Here is a 19,789-nt window from a genome sequence, read left to right on the forward strand (position 1 = left end):
AATCAGTCAGAAAAAAGTGAGCTTTCAAAAACATCTCACCTGTCATTTTTTCTTCACCAACTCCCTCTGTCTCTCTCTCTCTCTCTCTCTCTCTCTCTCTCTCCTCTCTCCTCTCTCTCTCTCTCTCTCTCTCTCTCTCCTCTCTCTCTCTCTCTCTCTCTCTCTCTCTCTCTCTCTCTCTCTCTCTCTCTCTCTCTCTCTCTCCTCTCTCTCTCTCTCTCTCTCTCAAGGAAGAAGGGGAGGAGTGAATGCTAAGAAGGTGATAGAGGAGTGATGAAAGAGAAGTGGCAGAGAGTGAGAAAAGTGTGATAGCGCGCGGAGTGATGAGAGAGAGAGAGAGAGAGAGAGAGAGAGAGAGAGAGAGAGAGAGAGAGAGAGAGAGAGAGAGAGAGAGAGAGAGAGAGAGAGATCTTATACTTAGTTATCAAGCGAGAAAAATATTCAAGCAACACATGACAGCAACACCTTATCATCCTCCTCTTCCTCTTCCTCCTCCTCCTCCTCCTTCTCCTCCTCCCATAACAGATGACAGGCAGATGGCGTCATGCTTCAGCCTTGCTTGTGTATTAAAGAGAAATAGCTTGTTTTTTTTGGTGGGGTCATCAGTTTGCTTGCGAGATTAATGGGCTGTTGTTTATTGTTGTTCCTTCTTGTTTGTCTGGTTATTTTTACGTGTTATTGTTATTGTTTTGTTCTGTTTTGGCCTTTGTTTTGTTCTATTGTGTTTTACTTCGTTATTCTGTTTGTTATTTTATTTCGTTAGTCTTCGTAAGTTCAATGACATTCTATATCTGGATTTGTGTTGCTTCTCTCTTTATTTTCTCTTTCATTATTCTTTTTTTTTTTGTTATTCCATTCGTTGTCCTTAAATCAAATGACCTTTTATTTATTTTTTTTTATTTTATCTAGAAATTTTCTCTCATTTTCTGCCTTTCTTTTATTAATCTGACCTTTATATATCTATTTATCAACTAATATGCTTGTTATAAATCTTCTTTTGCTCTTTTTTTCATCTTCATAACACACACACACACAAACTCTTTCTCTCTCTCTCTCTCTCTCTCTCTCTCTCTCTCTCTCTCTCTCTCTCTCTCTCTCTCTCTCTCTCTCTCTCTCTCTCTCTCTCTAGTATCATAAGTATTCCTCCACGCACAGGTATCTGAAGGACCCGCTGCCTGGCTCCGAATTGGCACTCTCTTGGCACTCCTGTCCTCGTCCTTGCTTCTTCCTTTACTCTCTCTCTCTCTCTCTCTCTTATAACGACTCATATATCTATTTCCTTTTCATGTAGTGTAATTCATTTGACTTTATGCAATGTAATCTACAGTTATTTCTATGTAATGCTATAGTGTAGTCTATCTCGCAATGCATAAAGTTTGGTTTTTATTGTTTTTCATTGTAGTTTATGGTCTTTTATGCTGTAGCGCCTTAAATAAAGTCAAAGTTAATCTGTTCTTCTCTCTCACTGGTGCAGGCAGGGGCAAGATGTACAGGGTAAGGTAACAGAAGGTAAGTCCAACATTGCTGCTATATTTAAACAAGCACAAGGGGTGAGAAAGAGAAGAGGAATGTGTAAGCGAGTGCTGTAGGAAAGTTACCCCGCTCACTGACGGAAACATCGGGAGGGGAGACCAAGAAAAACAGGGAAGAGTAAGAATGTGATGAGAATAAATGTGAAGGAATACAAGCGTGAGCATTTTATGGAAGTTGAATTTTGAAACAGAGACAAAAGAAAGACAGGGAAGCGTAAAAATTTGAGAAGTTCGGAAGAATACACGCGAGAATATTGTATGTAAATTAACTGATGTGAGGCGACGGAAACTGACGGAGACAAGGAAAAGCAGAGAAGCATAAGAAATAAATAAGAAAAGTGGAGAGGAATAGATGTTTGATTAAATGGAAAATGACCGCTCACTAAGTAAATGAAACTCGCGGAGACAAAAGAAAGGCAGAAGAGCGCACAGTAAGATACAACACACGCTTCAGACACAAAACACGTATAATCTAGACAAATAGGTTGAATACACGAAGGTTAGGAAGGCTGGCACAAGATACACTACCATATCAGGAATGCTGGGAGCCTGACGAAGCGGTGACTCGCCACTGTTGCAAGAATACGAGAGACGAGGACAAGATTAGGCAACACAGACGAAACCCATCAGTGACTCAGTGTTTTCACGAAGTATACGTAATGGAAAGGACTCCACTGCAAGCTAAAAATAACGCAAAGCTACAGAAATACGTGTTGTCTCCCTATTGGTCACTTGCATCTTTCCCGAATCTGAGACTCGGCTTGTGATTGGCTGCTGACCATAACCTTAATTCTGACTCAGCCACGAAGTTTACGTAATGGACAGAATACCTCGACAAGGTAAAAATAACGCAAAGACACAGAAATACGTGCTATCTTCCTATTGGTCACTTGTATCTTTCCCAAATCTAAGACGTGTTCTGTGATTGGCTACTGACCATAATCTTATTTTTGATTGGTCTAGATATGCCCACGGTGACGGACGGTGGCTGGGAGTGGAGGCCGCGGTCCCTGGCTATCATGGCACTTTAATGGCCACGCCCTTGCCAACACAGGTGAGAGGCAAGGCTAAATTAACTACCTGCCAGCCGTCCTGTTGGCAACACTGGTAACTCCTCCCTGCAGGATTATATTTCATGTAATTATGGGAGTTTTTTACTATTTTTTTCAACTGATACTCTTAATAAACATCATTAATTAACCTTGCCTTGTATAATACTTCCGCATTACCTAATCTCTTTGGTTCTGAGTAATGGCGCCACTTGAGGTTCATAAGGGATCTTAACACGTGATGTGAACCTAATATAAAACATGTGGTGATGGAAAAAAAAAGAGTGAAAATGCAATATTGAGGTCACCAGACTTATGCAATACGGGAAAAAAGGGTTGAAATATTGCCGTATTAAAATGTTCCCTTGTGTAATGTATTTTGAAGTTTTCTCTCTCTCTCTCTCTCTCTCTCTCTCTCTCTCTCTCTCTCTCTCTCTCTCTCTCTCTCTCTCTCTCTCTCTCTCTCTCTTATTGCATTTTTTTTTCTTTTATATAAATTTCAGCTACAAAAGAAGGCTAGAAACGATTTTTATAGTTTGACGTATTTAAGTATCAATTATGTTTAATATTATGGTAAGCTTCTTTTTTTAATACATCCAAACTACAAAAGAAAGGTAGAAACAAGTTTTACTATCATTACTGCAACATTATACCAAACCGCAGCCGGCTCACCTACGCTAACTGGCTACCTCACCTGGCTACATCACCTGGCTCCTCACCTGACTACCTTCACCTGGCTACCTCACCTGACGACCTTCACCTGGCTACCTCACCTGACTACCTTCATCTGGCTACCTTGTCTGGCTACCTCACCTCGCTACCTTCACCTGCCTACCTTGTCTGGCTACCTTCACCTGGCTACCTTCACCTGGCTACCTCACCTGGCTACCTCACCTGGCTACCTTCACCTGACTACCTAACCTGACTACCTTCAACTGGCTACCTCACCTGGCTACCTCACCTGGCTACCTCACCTGACTACCTTCACCTGGCTACCTTGTCTGGCTACCTCACCTGGCTACCTAACCTGGCTACCTTCACCTGGCTACCTCACCTGGCTACCTCACCTGGCTACCTCACCTGGCTACCTCACCTGGCTACCTTCACCTGGCTACCTCACCTGGCTGCCTCACCTGGCTGCCTCACCCGTGCCTGAGCCTACCTCTAGATTTTCCTCGTTTTCCTCTTCATCTTAGGTTCCCCGCTCTGCTCGGATCAGTATCTTATAAATTATTTAGACGCTTTGGAATCTAAGAGTGCGTGGCTAAGCAGATTAATAAATAGATGAGTAAACAAGAGATAAACTAAGTACTGGATTGGTAAAAGAGAAAAAAAACTAAGGGAAATTGGTAAAGGAGAGAGAAACTAAGGTAAACTGATAAAGGAGAGAAAATAAGGACTAGATTTGTAAAGGAAAGGCAAACTAAGGATGAAACTGGTAAAGGAGAGAAATATAATCAAAACGAGACTCCCATGGAAGGAAAAAAGGTAAGAAGAAAGAAAAGAAAAAGAGAAAATAGGAACATTTCTACGGCCAACAATAAAGATGTAGTCGTCAGGAGAGGAAAGAGTAAAAAAAGAAATAAAAACATTAATAGACAAAAAAGGAAAGAAAAGGAAAGATAAAAGAACATTAATACAGACACTAATGACGACAGAAGTCCAAAATTAATATAGTCATCGGAAAAGGGATGAATAAAAAGAGAGAGAGAAAAAAAAGAGAAACAAAAAGAACATCTATACAGACACCAATAAAGACAAACCCAAAATTTATATACCCCACACCTGTCCCCTTCAATATACCTGATTTACCTGTGTTCTTAATTACCCTGACTCACCTGGCCTAGATAACCTTGCTCCGTACCCTTGTTTATCACACGTGACGCGAGGAACCATCGTTTGTTTTTACAGGATAACGTTCCCCACCGGAGGGTCACGGGACAGACAGCAGGTGAGTCAAGGAGTGCCAATTAAGATCACAAGGTCAGGTACGTCCCGGTAACAGGTGGAGCGCGGTTATATTAAGATGGAATTAAGTTCAAGGTACGTACGACCTTCTACAGGAGTCTTGTAACACTTGGCACCTGTATTTGGGGTGGAGCGGTCGTAAATGCTCTTAATGTTTCATCTGCGTCTCTGAATGTTGAATAAAAAGTGAGTGATATTGAATATGAATATCTTAAGACCGCGAACCGTGATTTTAAGAAGAATTATGGGAGTGTTCTTCGGTGTTTTTAATGTTGAATTTGTTACTCGGAATATTAAATAATAAAAAATAAAAAAGGTGAATGACTTTGAAGTTAGTCTGCATAATACTAAAGATTATTGGAGTACAGTTTGTAGATATTTTGTTTCTTTTGTCCAAATGTTGAATAATATAACTGAATGATACTGAATTTAACCCTTTCACTTCTATTCTGCACAGTTCCTTCATAAAAAAAAATTCATAAACATTTACTTTTGTTCTAGTCACACTTAAACATTGCACTAGCTAAAAATTTGAATATTTTCTCTTTTAATCACATTGTTCTTTCCTGTAAGTCCTTTTAAATGTTTTGTGCAGCGTTTCAAATACCGTGAGGTGTTGCATATCACAGTTTAATAGTTAACAGTTAAGAACATAAGAACATAAGAAATAAGGGAAGCTACAAGAAGCGGCCATGCTTACACGTGGCAGTCCCTGTATGAAATATACCTACGAGTACCTATTTCCACCTATCATCCCCATCCATAAACCCGCCCAATCTTCTCTTAAAGCTCCCTAATGTCTTAGCACTAACAACATGATTACTGAGTTACTAAGGGGGGTTTACACTATTGGAGGGGGAAGGAAGAGGTGGGACAGTGGAAGATAGAGGATAGATGTTGGTGAAAAACAGAAAGACAGTAGATGAAAAGCATAATGAAAGGGTTAATCTATATATCTGAGAACTCAATACCGTGATACAAAGATTACACAAGTGCAGTTCGTTTTAAATGTTTTGCGCAGCGTTTCTAATACAGTGAAGTGTTGCATGTCACAATGAAAGGGTTCATCTATATATCTGAGGACTCAATACCGTGATACAAAGAATTATACGAGTGCAGTTCGTTTCATTACTGGCTTTCCTATTCTGTTTTATTGCTAAGGTACTGTGCGCGCCTCCCTTTGTATTGTTACTGTTACTTTAAATGCTGAGTGCGGAAGGTGAATGACACTGAGTTCGGTCTACATACTGATGGATTATAAAGGTACAGTTCGTTTTACTGTTGACTTTCTTATTGTTGTTTATTGTTGTGGCATCGTGAGCGGCTTCCTTTGTTCTGTGATGGGCTGAGGGCAATGCGGCACGGAATGAGAGTAATGTCGGTGCTGTATCATTTTTTTTTATTATTATTATTATTGAGAGAAGACCGAATACTACCTTGTACAGTTCAAGAAGCGTAGAAGATAACTTTATTTTTCAGGAAAGACAGAGTATGAAGTTACGCAATTCAAGAAAGCATGCAACATAGGTAATGAATTTTCCACTAAAGCATTAAAAGCAGAACAAGGTATTAGATCCTCCAGAAAAAAAAAATATATGTATATAAATTTTGCTGTTTTGTTATCATAATGGTGTAGATAACAATCACATTTATTTTCCCACTAAAGGCACAGAAAAAAGAATCCTTGAGAAAAACATGAAATTTTCTTTTTTTTTTTTCACCCTCGTAATGGCGTAGACTATAACCAGACAACAGAAGAAAGGAGAAAGAGTGAGAAAAAAAAGACCACAAATCAACCCAAACAAACACACACAAAAAAAAAAAAAAAAGGAAAACGAGGCAAAAAAAAAAAAAAAAAAAAGAAGGAGCAAAAATCAGCTGATAAGGACATCGAAGCACTTCAGGTGAATCCCAGGCGGTGACTAACGCATCAGGTGACTCGGTGGAGGGGGAGGAGAGGGGGAGGAGAGGGGGGAGAGCGAGAGGGGGTGGGACAGAACCTGACGGAGAGGCTGCAGGGGAGTGATGGGAGATGACGGAGAAGTAATGGAGGGGATGAGAGGGGATTACAGAGGGGGAGAAGGGAAAGAGGGGAGGTGGTATATAGGTAGGTATTATGGGAAGGGGTTGATAGGGAAGGGGGAAGGAATGGGGTTTGGCAGGGGTTGTAGCGCCATCTCCTTCCCCAGTTTCCCTCTCCCCTCTCTTCCCCTTCCCTCTCCCCTCGTGTCACCTTCGGTTATAGCGGGAATATAACAATAACGCTATTTATAGTTAGACAAATATTCAGGAGATGCTGGGTTGTTGTTGTTGTTGTTGTTGTTGCTGTTGTTGTTAATAAAGACGCTTAATAAACCTTAATTAAATACAGGTACCTTATTTTTCATTCCTTCTCTTTCATCTCTTTTTTTCCTCCTCCTCCTCCTCCTCCTCCTCCTCCTCCTCCTCCTCCTTCTCTGCTCTCCTATATCTCCTTCACTCCTCTCTTTATCTCCTCTTCCTTCTCTTTCACCTTCGCTCGCCTCCTCCTTCTCCACCTCCTCCTCCTCCTCCTTCTCTTCCATCTTCTTTCCACTCTTTCTCCTTCTTCACCTTCTCTTTATCTTCTCCTCCCTCTCCTTCTGGTTCTCTTCCATCTTCTTTTTCCGCCTCTCCTCCTCCTGCTGACGCCACGCCCTTCAGTAAATCAGCAGGTACATCAGAGTTATGGCGCCCTTAGGAACTGCTTCATATTTTCCCCCAGGAGCACCTCGCCCACGCTGACACTTGCGATGGAGCGGGGAAGGAAGCATTACTCCACTAGACAGTAAGTGTGGTGATGACAATGAAATAACGCGGTGGTGGATGTTACAGTGATAATTATTTTGTTTTGTATATCATAGGTATTGAAGTGTTGGTTTTCTGTGGTCTTTGCTATATTTTTTTTATTATTATTTTTTCTTCTGTTGTGAGAAAAGTTTGCTTATCATAAGTATTGTTTGTGTTATGATCTTTGTTAATTTTCTATCCTTTTCTTATTTTCTTTTGATTTTTTTTCAGTATTTCTTTCTTTTCGTTGGTGAGGGTTATCAAAAATTATCTTCCTTTGTGTTTCTTTGTATTTTTCATCTTTGCTGATCTCCTTCCGTTACTCCTCTTCCTCCTTCTCCTCCACTCTCCTTTTATTCATCCATTTCTTTTCCTCTTCTTCGTCTTCTTTAATATTCTCAATCATGAAATACAGAAACTTGTCAGAAATACCTTCCTTTGTGTTCCTTCTCTTTACTAAACACATTCTGCTTCTCCTCTTCCTCCTCTTCCTCTATTTATCATACTCCTTTCTCTTCTACTTCGTCTTCTTCAATATTCTTTACCTTGAATTACAAAAACTTATAAAAAATACCTTCCTTTGTGTTCATTTGTATTCCCCTTTAACCTCCTCCTTCTTCCGTTTCGCTCTACGATTCTACGTAACAAAAAGGCTACATGAAAAGAAATAAAGAAATAAAAATCCCTAAGAAAAATATAACTAATTTTAATCCAATATATCTTCTTGTAGGTTACTGTAGCTTTTAAGTCAATAAGTACGATAATATTTGTTCCTCCCTTGTGTTTCCTTGTGTCCCTGCTACCATGTCCTGCCTGAGAGATCACCTGACGTGTGACTAAGTTATTAAAGATTTACGATGAGATCACGAGACTTAAATGTACAGACCCCCCTTGAAGAGAGAGAGAGAGAGAGAGAGAGAGAGAAAGAGAGAGTAGTAGTAGTAGTAGTAGTAGTAGTAGTAGTAGTAGTAGTAGTAGTATTAGCAGTACCCACTCACCCACACACACTACGCACTGTCCTAACCCCCTCCCCCCCACCCCGCACACTTAACACACTTTTCACGCCCACAAATAAATAAACATATAAACAAACCCCATTTTCTGACTGACTCTCAGCCGCGATGCAAGACAAAGAAAACGGAAGCCAAAGACGAACCGAGAGAAAGGAAGGGAGACTCTTGAAAAATATCACAGTGCGGGAATGAATCTTTACTTGGGTGAACGTCCTTTACCCTCAATTTGGCGCAGGTTCCGGGAAGCTGCGCCTGTATCGTAAACATGTGACGTCACGACCCAAAAGAGTGAGTTCCCGCATTCTCTGATTTATTCTCGAACCTCGGCAAGGAATGGATGGCGAAGGAGAGCAGGATAAAAAAATAATAAAATAAAAAATAAAATGATAATGATATGGATGATAATACAGTGAAATAATAGTAACAATAATAAGATAAGAATGATACTATAGTGTTAAAATCAAGATAGGATTAAAAGTGAAGGGTTTAAGTTTGGTAGATTTAAAGGATAGAGGACTAATGGTTCTCAAATTGATTGCTGGATGACTGGAATAGACTCATTAATCATGTTGTTAGTGCAGAGTTAATAGGGAGCTTTAAGGGAAGTGAATTTACTGATCGGGATGGTGGTGGATACAGGCAGGTAGCTTCAATAAAGGGACTGTTACATGTAGACAACACTTCTTGCGTTTTGTCTTTTCTTACGTGCATATGAAAATGAACAAGTTACTTAAAATAATCAAGTAACTTATATTCTGCACATGCAAATAAAGTTTTACAATGCTCCGAATATCAGCCATACCAGATGAAAGATTAAATAACGAGTTTTCTGGAGATAGATCACAAAGGACACAAGTTTCAATAAAGAATGAATACCCAGCACATTTTATTAGCGAGCCACTGGGAATGTACCCTCACGTGGCCTGGGTACTCAGGGGCCAACACCTCCCGCGGCCTGCCACCACCACGCCTGCAGCAGCACAGCACGAGGTCTTATCTGAAGGCGCTGTCATCGAGAATAAGTCACTGAGGTACGAAAAATGTCTAATATCAATGGGAACACTGAACAGGGGTGCCAACACTTCCGAAAGAGCTCCAATATATACAAGTCTACCACTAACTATTCCATTATCTAAATATATAAACTATACCAGCGTATATTTAAAGAGACACCAACATGAATATAAAGAAGTCCAAAAGGAGTCACTTTAATGCATAAATACACAGATTATAACACTATTTTTAAACGGAGATGCCTAAATATATAGAATTTCACAGCATATACTTTAACAGGGATGCCAAAGTTTCCCAAAGACCCCGAATATATGAAAAAACAACACTAGTTATTCCAGTACCTAAATATATAGACCATTATAACATACATTCAGGCAGGGAAGCTTAAATATATGAACTTTCAAATCATATATTAAAACAGGAATGCCGATACTTCAAAAAGATCCCGACTATATGAAAATCCAATTCTAGTTATTCAAATACCTAAATATATAGACAATTACAGCCTATACCATCCAGACTTGCCGCTCACAACACCACAACACCACAACACCACCACAAAGGCCGCACAGTATAATACAGACACTAACAGATCCCAAAGCGTCAGAATTCAATTGAGTTTATCAGTACCTATTTCACACCCCCAAAATACATAGACAAATACGCAATACACATTACAAGACACCCACCCATCTATACACAGTGAATTCCCCTTGTATTTCTATTGGGTTATTGCAGTTTACCTTATACTCTCATGCTTTTATCTACCTGCCAAGACTCCACCTGCATTACACCTGTGGCTTCTCATTAACAAGTGGGGGGAAAGGTAGTGAAGGTAAGAGAACATTGATTTGTGAGCTAATGTTGAAAAAAAAGTTAGTAGTTTGAGCAGAGAGAGAGAGAGAGAGAGAGAGAGAGAGAGAGGAAATGAGGGCGGGAGTGATCTATTAAAGACGGGGAGACAAATGAAGAAGAGGAGGAGGAGGAGGAGGAGGAGGAGAAAGAGAAGGAGGAGGAAGAGGAGTGCGTCTTTGTGTTGCGCCTTAAATAACTACTGAGAGCTAAAGGGTCACATGAAACACAGCTTCTGCCTCACTCAAGCAACACTCTCTCTCTCTCTCTCTCTCTCTCTCTCTCTCTCTCTCTCTCTCTCTCTCTCTCTCTCTCTCTCTCCCTACGAAATTAGCCGTTTCCTTTTCTCTCCTTTTCTTCCTCTTCTCTTCTCTATCATCTATTCCTTCGTTTCTTTCTATTTATTTATCTTTATACCTTTCCTCCTCCTTCTTAATACCCTCACCTGCCTTGCCTACCTGCCTCACCTGTTTCCCTTGCCTCATTAACCTGCCTTGTATTTAATGGGGCGGGACTTAACAAGACTCGTATCAAGACTGCCATCATTATTTTTTTTTTTTTTCAGTTCTATATATTTTTTTCACATTATTTTTACTTTTATTTTTTTTCTTTGTTTTTGATCGAGGGCACGGAAGATAAGGTTCATTTCAAGTGTGACAGACAGTGACGCGTTCATAACATCCTGTCACTCTTCTTTATTCATTTGATTCATACGGTCATTGCTCTCTCTGTGTGTCCTTCCCACCCCCCCCCCCCCCCCTTCTCTGCCTATCCATCCCCAACCTCTCTCTGCCTCTCTTCTAAACTAAACACTTTCCCTCAAACACTCTATTATTATTCTAGCTTGCATATTTAACCAAGTCGCGTGGGGTGCTTCCTCTGAGCTAAGCGTTGTTACAAATAATCTCTTTGTTCTCCCTAGCAAGTGTTAAGCATTATTAAGTTTATAATTATCTTTTATTTTGAGTCCCAAGGGAGTTACTAAGGGAGCGATTTTAGAGAGCATAGGAGAATAAGGAAGGCAGACAGGAAAAAATAAAAAGCATTAATAAGAATTTATATAATATGAAACTTTGTGTCTAAAAGTGCATTGGATTGTGTAAAGGTTTGGAAATAACGTAGAAGGAAGAGAAGGAAGAGTGGGATAGAAGTGATAAAGGGAGGGGAATGAACAACAACAACAACAACAACAACAACAACAACAGCAGGTAGTGGAAAGTAGAAGGTGTAGTGAAAGGGTTTAGTTGTGGATAAGAAGCAGGTGGATAGAGAAGGCAAGGAGTGGCAGGGAGGCAGGGAGATGGGGGGGGAGAGACTGGCAGGGTAAGAGAGGGAGAAAGGAAGGGAAAGAAAACAAAAAAAGATCTAAGTGAGACGAGGAAAGAGGAAGAGGAAGACGTAAGAAGAAATAGGAGGAAAAGGAAGTTTAGAGAGGGAAAAAGAAACAAAGAAAGTGAGAGAAAGAGGATGGTAAAAGAGGGGAAAAAAAGGAAGAGGAAAATACATGAAAAATAAGACGAAGAAGAGGCATAATGAGGAAAAAAAGGAAGAAAAAGTAAAAGGGAAATACAGAGACACACAGAAGGAAAGAAAAAGAAGAATCAAGACACAAGACAAAACAAACACACAAGAAAGAGTTGGCAGAGTAAGAGGAGGAAAAAGAGGAAGAGGAAGGCACGGAGAGACGCAGTAGGAAAATCTAGAGATGAAAGAGGAGCAGGAAGAGGGGAGAGAGTGAAGAGGAGGGGAGAAAGGAGAGGTGGAGGGAGGAACTGGCGCCAGGAGACGAGCACAGGTGGTGGTGACTGTACCTACACGTGTCTCGCTGACCTTGAAATGTGTCCTCATCTTGGGAAAAATTAATAAAGATTGTGAGTTTCCTTTATTTATTTTATCTATTTATTTATCTTTTTTTTTTTTTTTGTCCCTAAATAATGATGATAGTGAAGTTTCTGGTAGCGGTAGAATGGAAAGAATAAAAGTTTGAATCTCTCTCTCTCTCTCTCTCTCTCTCTCCTTTAGTTAAGTGACACCTACATCCTCGTTTTCTTTCAGTGCCAGAGTGTCACAGTGCCAACAGAAAACGGGATCCAGAAATAGATTTATGATGATATTAAGGGTGACTAAAGAATATGGTGAAATTGTGAACCAAAATAGCATATGTTGATAAAAGTTAAGTTTGATGTGTCACTTTTAGCATATTCGTATTATTATTATTATTTTTATTATTATGTATGTATTTGAATTGATCGAGCTGCAATAATGAAAGACAAAATGCAATAATGAACTACAACAATGAAACGTGAAATGCAACAATGAAATAAAAGAATGAAACAAAAGATGCAATAATGAAAAACAACAATGAAAAGAGAAAACAAAAACAAGTGAAAGGAACCAAAGTGCATAATTTCGGAGACACACCAGAACAAAATAGTCCGTCATAACATTACCATTTTCTCTCATGACAAATAGAGAAATCAGAATAGAAAACAATACTTTTTAGGGGTATCTTAAACAAAACTCAATCATTACTCTGCATTCCATACTTATCAAATTATTTTCCTCACATATGTACGATAAATAAGTTAGATTATTCAGCCATAAATCCTTCCATCTATCCATCTATCCTCAGTCTATCCCTCCATATAATCTTTCATCATCCATTTATCTCCTATCCATCTCTCTTCCTCATTTATTATCATTGCTTTCTTCATGCATCACTTTCTTTCCTGAGACCAATATATAAGTGAGATGGAAGACTTGATGTAACGGGAGGAGGAGGAGGAGAAGGAGAAGGAGGAGGAAGAAGAGGAGGAGGAGATGTAGAATGAATAGAACAAAAACAGGAGGAGAAGAAGGAAAAGTAGAATGAGAAGAACAAAAACAGAAGGAGGAGGAGGAGGAGGAGGAGGAGGAGGAGGAGGAGGAGGAGGAAGAGAAGAAGTAGAGTGAGTAGAATAAAAATAAAATAACCATAATAATAATAATAATAATAATAATAATAATAATAATAATAATAATAATAATAATAATAATAATAATAATAGTCTCTCTCCTTGCACTATATTTAACCACTATCTTCCCTCAGTACTTGGCAAGACAGAGATCGACCTTAGTGAGACAGGAGCTAAGGATCAAAGTCACGCAAAATAAGACACCTGTCGCCACTCCGCCTCGTAAAGTCAATTTAGCGCACCTTAGTAACCGCCAGGTGAGAGAGAGAGAGAGAGAGAGAGAGAGAGAGAGAGAGAGAGAGAGAGAGAGAGAGAGAGAGAGAGAGAGAGAGAGAGAGAGAGAGAGAGAGGTCCTTTAGCGATTGTTTATTTCTATCTAAGCAAGACATCAACATTCCTTTTTTTTCTGTGTGTGTGTGTGTGTGTGTGTGTGTGCATGAGAAATGTATGTAAACACCTCCACCACCACCACAACCCTCACGAACAACAACAACAACAACAACAACAACAAAACCATAATAATAATAATAATAATAATAATAATAATAATAATAATAATAATAATAATAATAATAACAAAAAACAAAAATAAACCCAATTAAGATAATTTATTCCCCACACGTGTCGAAACTGAAAGAAAAACATCTGTCTCCCTCCCTTAATTCCCTCCCTCCCTTCCCTCCCTCCCTTCCCTCCCTCTGCTCCCAATTCGCAAGGTGCCAGCCCTCCCCTTCCTGGTGCCAAGGTCAAAGGCACCACCACGCCAAGTGTCACCGTACAGCTGTGCCACGGTTTTTGGGCCAATCACTATATACCTTCACTATTTATCGACCAGCACCGCCTGAATTATCACGCCTTTCACTAAAATCGACCAAAGATTCTGCTTAGTATTGAAGTATCTGTTCTTATGTCCTAGATTACTCGTATTTGATCAGTTTTCTCTATTTGTTTCTTTGTTTTGGTTCAAGAATGTGGTTGATATCAAAACTGTATCCAAATTATCTTGTTCTTAAGTGAAATGGATCGAATACTTTAATAGATATTGAAGTAACTTTTCTTCTGGCCTAGGTTACTTATATTTCATTGTTTTCCTTAAGTTTACGTCTCTATAAGTGTGGTTGATGTAAAAATTGAATCAAATATTATTACACTGTTAAGAAATATCTGCCGAAAACGTTACCGGATATTGAAGTAACTGTTTTTCTGGTGATTAATAATATTTCATCACTTTTCTTTATGCTTTTCTTTGTTTTGTTTCCAAGAATGTAGTTAATATCAAAACAGTATCCACGTTATTTTCTTCTCACATAAAAGCGATCAAAAACTGTAACACGCATTAAAGAAACTATTTTTTTAGCTTCAGATTACTAATATTTGATTACGTTGCGCTCATTTTTACTTTCTTGTATCCTAAAAACGTAAATATGATCGAAATTCCATCCAAAACCACGTCCTTCTTGAATAAAACCCACAGCAAACTTTTAATTCCCTGTTCATCACCAGATAATTCTTACATTTTATCATCATTATTACTTTTACTTATGTGTCCAGTGTGAGAGTGCAGCTGAAACAGTTAATAGTTAATTTAATGCCGCACTTCGCCAAGTCTACTCCGTGTTTACAAGAATGTTTTACTCTGCATTATATTTACACTATAATTGCTTCTTGTGCTGCATTTGGCTGAGCATAGACATTTGTTGTTCTCGTTCAGTCATGAGTCACTGCAAATGGCACTGAGAGAGAGAGAGAGAGAGAGAGAGAGAGAGAGAGAGAGAGAGAGAGAGAGAGATTCAGTCGTAAACAAGTCAAACCTCTCTACGTTTTCTTTCCCACCTCCATTCAAGGCTAAGGAAGTCAAGATGTCATATTATGTGTGTGTGTGTGTGTGTGTGTGTGTGTGTGTGGCGGAATGTTCCATTTACGGAAGCGGTACTGGGTGGGGTGGTGTGGAATGAGACATGGGGCGGGGCGTGGCGGGGCGGGGTCGGATGTTTCTCGCCCGCCTACATGAACAGGTGCAGTGTCTACTTAAGGCTCCGCGAGACACATTAAGGCCAGGTGAGATTATGAAGCGCTTCGAACCCCAGACGCTGAGTTTTGCTTCAGGTATTCTGGCGATTTTCTTTCTTTCTTTTTTTTTTCACAATTTTAGAACAGGAAAGTAAGGGAAACTGCATGAAACTACAATATCTACAGGTGGGCGTCCCTGCATGAAACATATACTCTTTTCTTCACCACAAAGGAGTGAAAATATAAAAAGATTCTTGGTTATACAGACAGGAATAGATAGATGAATGGGTAATTGGAGGAACTGAAGGTTACAGAAAGGAAGTTAGAGGAAAGTTAAGAGGAATGATGCAAGAATGACAGTAATATAGGACATGTACTTAAAAATCATGCTTAAGATTGTTTATTTCGATAGCTACCTTGTTCTTTGTGTTTATTCTTGTGTCTCCCCACTCTCTCTCACTCACACACACACACACACACACACACACACCCCGACAACGTAACATATACAAACAACTATAAGACCTAGAAAACCCCAAAAAAGACCCATAAAAAATACCTTCAAATTACGCGTCACTCCCTCAGACCATGTGCCTTGATGTGCCTGTCTAAATACATTACCACCACCACCACCATCACCACCAGCGACCTCCAGCATAGCCATCGCAGTCACTTACATCACCACCACCATCACCACATCACTTCCCCTTCCTCCATTGATCTGTTTATCTATGGAATCGAGCTTAAAGAGTTGCATTTGAGGGAGACTTCCTTGTGGAGTGGGTGTGGAGTGGGTGTGGAGGGGTGTGTCCTTGCCAGCTGTGGGTTTGACAGGTGGTGACAGGACGCTAGCCAGTCACTAACCAGCTGATAGTGTTATTAGTATACCACCCACAACTCTTTCTCTATCACACTACTTAAACTGTGACACTTTGTAGAGAGAGAGATGAGGAGGAGGGAGAGAGAGAGAGAGAGAGAGAGAGGGGGAGAGAGAGGCTAATATTCTAAAACGTTTTGTTCCTTCACTATGACTCTTTTCAAACCCCACGGAGATGGTTAGTCGGGTTCTCAAGAGCGTTTCTCCTGCCCATGATGTAGAAATCTTGTCACTCTGCCGCTAGAACCATGAAAGCATCCTTAAAAACACGTGTAACTTCAACTAGAGCCTTTTGAAAGTACTGGAGGTGATGCCAGAAATGTTTCAGAATACGATTCACAGACAGGAGTGACTAATGAGAGAGAGAGAGAGAGAGAGAGAGAGAGAGAGAGAGAGAGAGAGAGAGAGAGAGAGAGAGAGAGAGAGAGAGAGAGAGAGAGAGAGAGAGAAAGGAGAATAATAAATCAGGGTGAAGGACAAGGAATAGAAAACGAAGTGTGTGTGTGTGTGTGTGTGTGTGTGTGTGTGTGTGTGTGTGTGGTGGCGTGTGGGTGTAACTTTTTTTTCCATCTCCATCTCGACCTTGCCAAGTATTTTCCGGGAAACTTCGAGGGCGTGGGAGGAAGTAAAAGGGACTGACTGCCAGGGAGGAAGTGGGAGAGAGAGGGAAGCTGAAACGGGGAGGATTAGACCAAAGGAAACGACAGCTGTGGAGAGAGAGAGAGAGAGAGAGAGAGAGAGAGAGAGAGAGAGAGAGAGAGAGAAGAGGCAAGGAAGTTAGATTATGTCGAAAGATTTTTTGACCATGAACCGCAAACCTGTCTCGAATAATTTACGAAGCTCCGAGACAAAGATACGAGTCATTTTACGAACATTTGAGCCTATAGAGACTACAAGTAAACATCTATAAAATAAAATAAACAAACGACATGACTTAATGAATCTTAAGATCATAAACTCCAACCAGTATTTAACCACAACCAAATTTATGAGTGTGTTCCTTAAGTTTTTTTTTCTATCATCATTTCATTCAGATTTTCATTTAAACAGCAATGTAGTTTTCGTTCTTGCGTTTCCTTACACGTGCGAGGAAAGAGAGGGCTGAAAGGAATGGCTAGTGAATTTGTGTTTGTGTGTGTGTGTCTGTGTGTGTGTGCCAGCATGTTTGTTTACGCGTCAGTGCTGTGAGAGATGGACGAGTGCGTGAGAGTGCATGAGTGTGCATGAGACAGATGAGGGTGATGACAAGTTCTTCCCTGCCATAAGATGAGACATATTTCCTCACAGCCCAAGACCTGAGTATATAAGGAATTTAGGTCACGGGGCTCCACATGTCACACAAATGGTCCCCTCATGAGTGTATTTTTATCCATTAGGGGAACGAGTCTCCTGAAGGTGAATAAGGAGGAGGTGCTCGTGGTCCTAGGCTCTCAGGTGTTGGGCTCTGAGTCTCCCCCCTGGACGCCGCCTCCACGCCGCCTCCACGCCCTCGCCACTGCCGCCCTGACGCCACCCTGACTCCTGCGCGGTCCCTTCCACCTCAGCGATCTTGGCGTCTCCACTTGGACAACGCAGCGCATCTTTCTCGCCTTGCGTCACCACCGTCACACAGACATTCCACCGCCTTTGGTCTCCACTCATCTCACTGCTTCCACCTGTCACTGTGCAGGCATTTCATCCACTTATATCCGTTCAGGGCCACTGGGGAAGCTTGACATGCCTGCGTTCTCCATCCACCACGTCACAGTCTCTCTGTTGTGGTTTTTCCCGCGTCACTTTAAGGGGCGAACACTCCTGCGTGGCCATTGTGAATACCCTGCTTACTTTCCTTCAAGTCACGTCCTTCATGTCACTGCCAGTCATGTCAACGTCACTGCACAACGTCGCTGGTGCCTGTCATCTGGAACCAGCGAGGCACCTCCTTAAAGAACCGAAGACTGGAATGGCGGGAACAGAAGCGTTGAAATTCACAGGATGGAGAGTGTGTGGAGTGGGCGGGGAGTGGATCATGGAGTGGTGATGGGCGAGGTGGGCGTTTCCAGCAGGGCGTGAGTGGCTGGGCTGGGCGGCTGGGCGGGTGGGCGGGCATGAGGCGGCTTCCAGGACAAAGGCGTGATGGCTGGATGGATAAAGACTCACGGGAAGGTTCCAGTGTTCTGCTGTGCCGGTGCATGGTGGCGGTGGTGCGGGCGCTGCGTGGCTCTCAGCGGCGGGGGGCGATGTCAGGAGCTGGCAGGCACTCGACTCTCTCTCAAACGCCTTAGCCTCTGCCGTCACCTAGATCCTCCACCTGCGCCCTCACCCCCATCCCCCTTTCCACCCTGCCTCAGTACCTCCAAATAGCACCACATCTCACCCCGTGGAACACCGCCAGGAAACCCCTCCCACCTCCACCTGCTCCTCCTCCTCCTCTTTGACTCCCCTTCTTCCTACTCCTCACTATCTCTCGCCTCGTCTCTCCTCTCCTCTCCCCAATCACCTTCATTATCACCCGCCTCCCTTAGTTTCATCTTCACGATCACTAGACGAGACAAAAACCTGTCGCGCTTTCGTGGTCTAATGTCACACGCGCTCACAAACACGCGCCCACACACACACACACACACACACACACACACACACACACACACACACACACACGCCAGGTACTGATATTAAAGCCACAATGACCTACTAAACTTGAGATATGTTGCGTTGATGGACTAAATCATATATAAAAAAGGAAGGGGGAAAAAAGGAGAGAGACTACAGCCACCACCGCCATTACAACTATCTTTACCGCCATCCATCACCATCACCTCCGAAGTTCAGCCCGTCACCACAACGCCAACAACCACAATCACAACTTTTTTTTTCTCTCTACTGAAGTTCCCGTCAATCTTGGCTACAAAATTATGATAGACGTTTTGTTAACCATAATATTAAGGAAATCAGTAACGGACTTTACTACTACTACTACTACTACTACTACTACTATTAATTTTGCTTACCAAACTAACACAGCCTCACAGACAAACAGACATACAAACAAACAGACAGACAGGCGAACAGACAGACCAAACACGTGGGCAGACAGAAAAATAGAAGATAAAACAGGAAGAAGGTGAAGATAAATGGAGAATGAGAGGAGGAAAGGGAGAAAGGGAGAGAGAGGGGGGGAGGGAAAAACCATATCCCATCTTACACCCTCTCTCTCTCTCTCTCTCTCTCTCTCTCTCTCTCTCTCTCTCTCTCTCTCTCTCTCTCTCTCTCTCTCTCTCTCTCTCTCTCTCTCTCTCGTCTTTCATCTATACCCATCTCTCCTTCTTCTCTCTTCCTTCTTTCATCTCCCTCTTCCCTCGCTTCTCTCGACAAGATCTTTCGTCTAATGGAACTTTGAAAGGCACAATAAAAAAATAAAAAAAATGAAGCTTGCAAGTAACAAAATAACGAAGCAATTTGAAACAGTTTCGTTCACTCTTACAAGTGTTGAAATGCAGAGAGAGAGAGAGAGAGATACGAGAGTGTAATGGAGATACAGAAATAGAGAAAGAGAGGAACTATTAGTACAGATGTAGGGAAAATAAACGAGAGAGAGAGAGAGAGAGAGAGAGAGAGAGAGAGAGAGAGAGAGAGAGAGAGAGAGAGAGAGAGAGAGAGAGAGAGAGAGAGAGAGATAAAAATGCAATGATGAAACAGAAAAGGATACATAAATAGAATAGAAACCAGTAGT

At 41.3% G+C, this 19,789-nt stretch overlaps 1 protein-coding gene across 1 annotated transcript in view; it reads right to left on the minus strand.

Annotated features, from left to right (window-relative positions):
- LOC135090556 (uncharacterized) overlaps positions 1 to 18,376 on the minus strand; it is a 35,681-nt gene extending 17,305 nt beyond the window's left edge. Inside the window, exon 1 of the mRNA XM_063987408.1 lies at positions 18,217 to 18,376. Within this exon, the coding sequence (XP_063843478.1) occupies positions 18,217 to 18,250 (34 nt within the window). The 5' untranslated portion in view covers positions 18,251 to 18,376. The remainder of the gene's footprint in view (positions 1 to 18,216) is intronic.
- Positions 18,377 to 19,789: the final 1,413 nt, after the last annotated feature.

This window comes from Scylla paramamosain, chromosome 35 (assembly GCF_035594125.1).
Source record: "Scylla paramamosain isolate STU-SP2022 chromosome 35, ASM3559412v1, whole genome shotgun sequence".
In the NCBI taxonomy this organism is placed as follows: domain Eukaryota; kingdom Metazoa; phylum Arthropoda; class Malacostraca; order Decapoda; family Portunidae; genus Scylla; species Scylla paramamosain.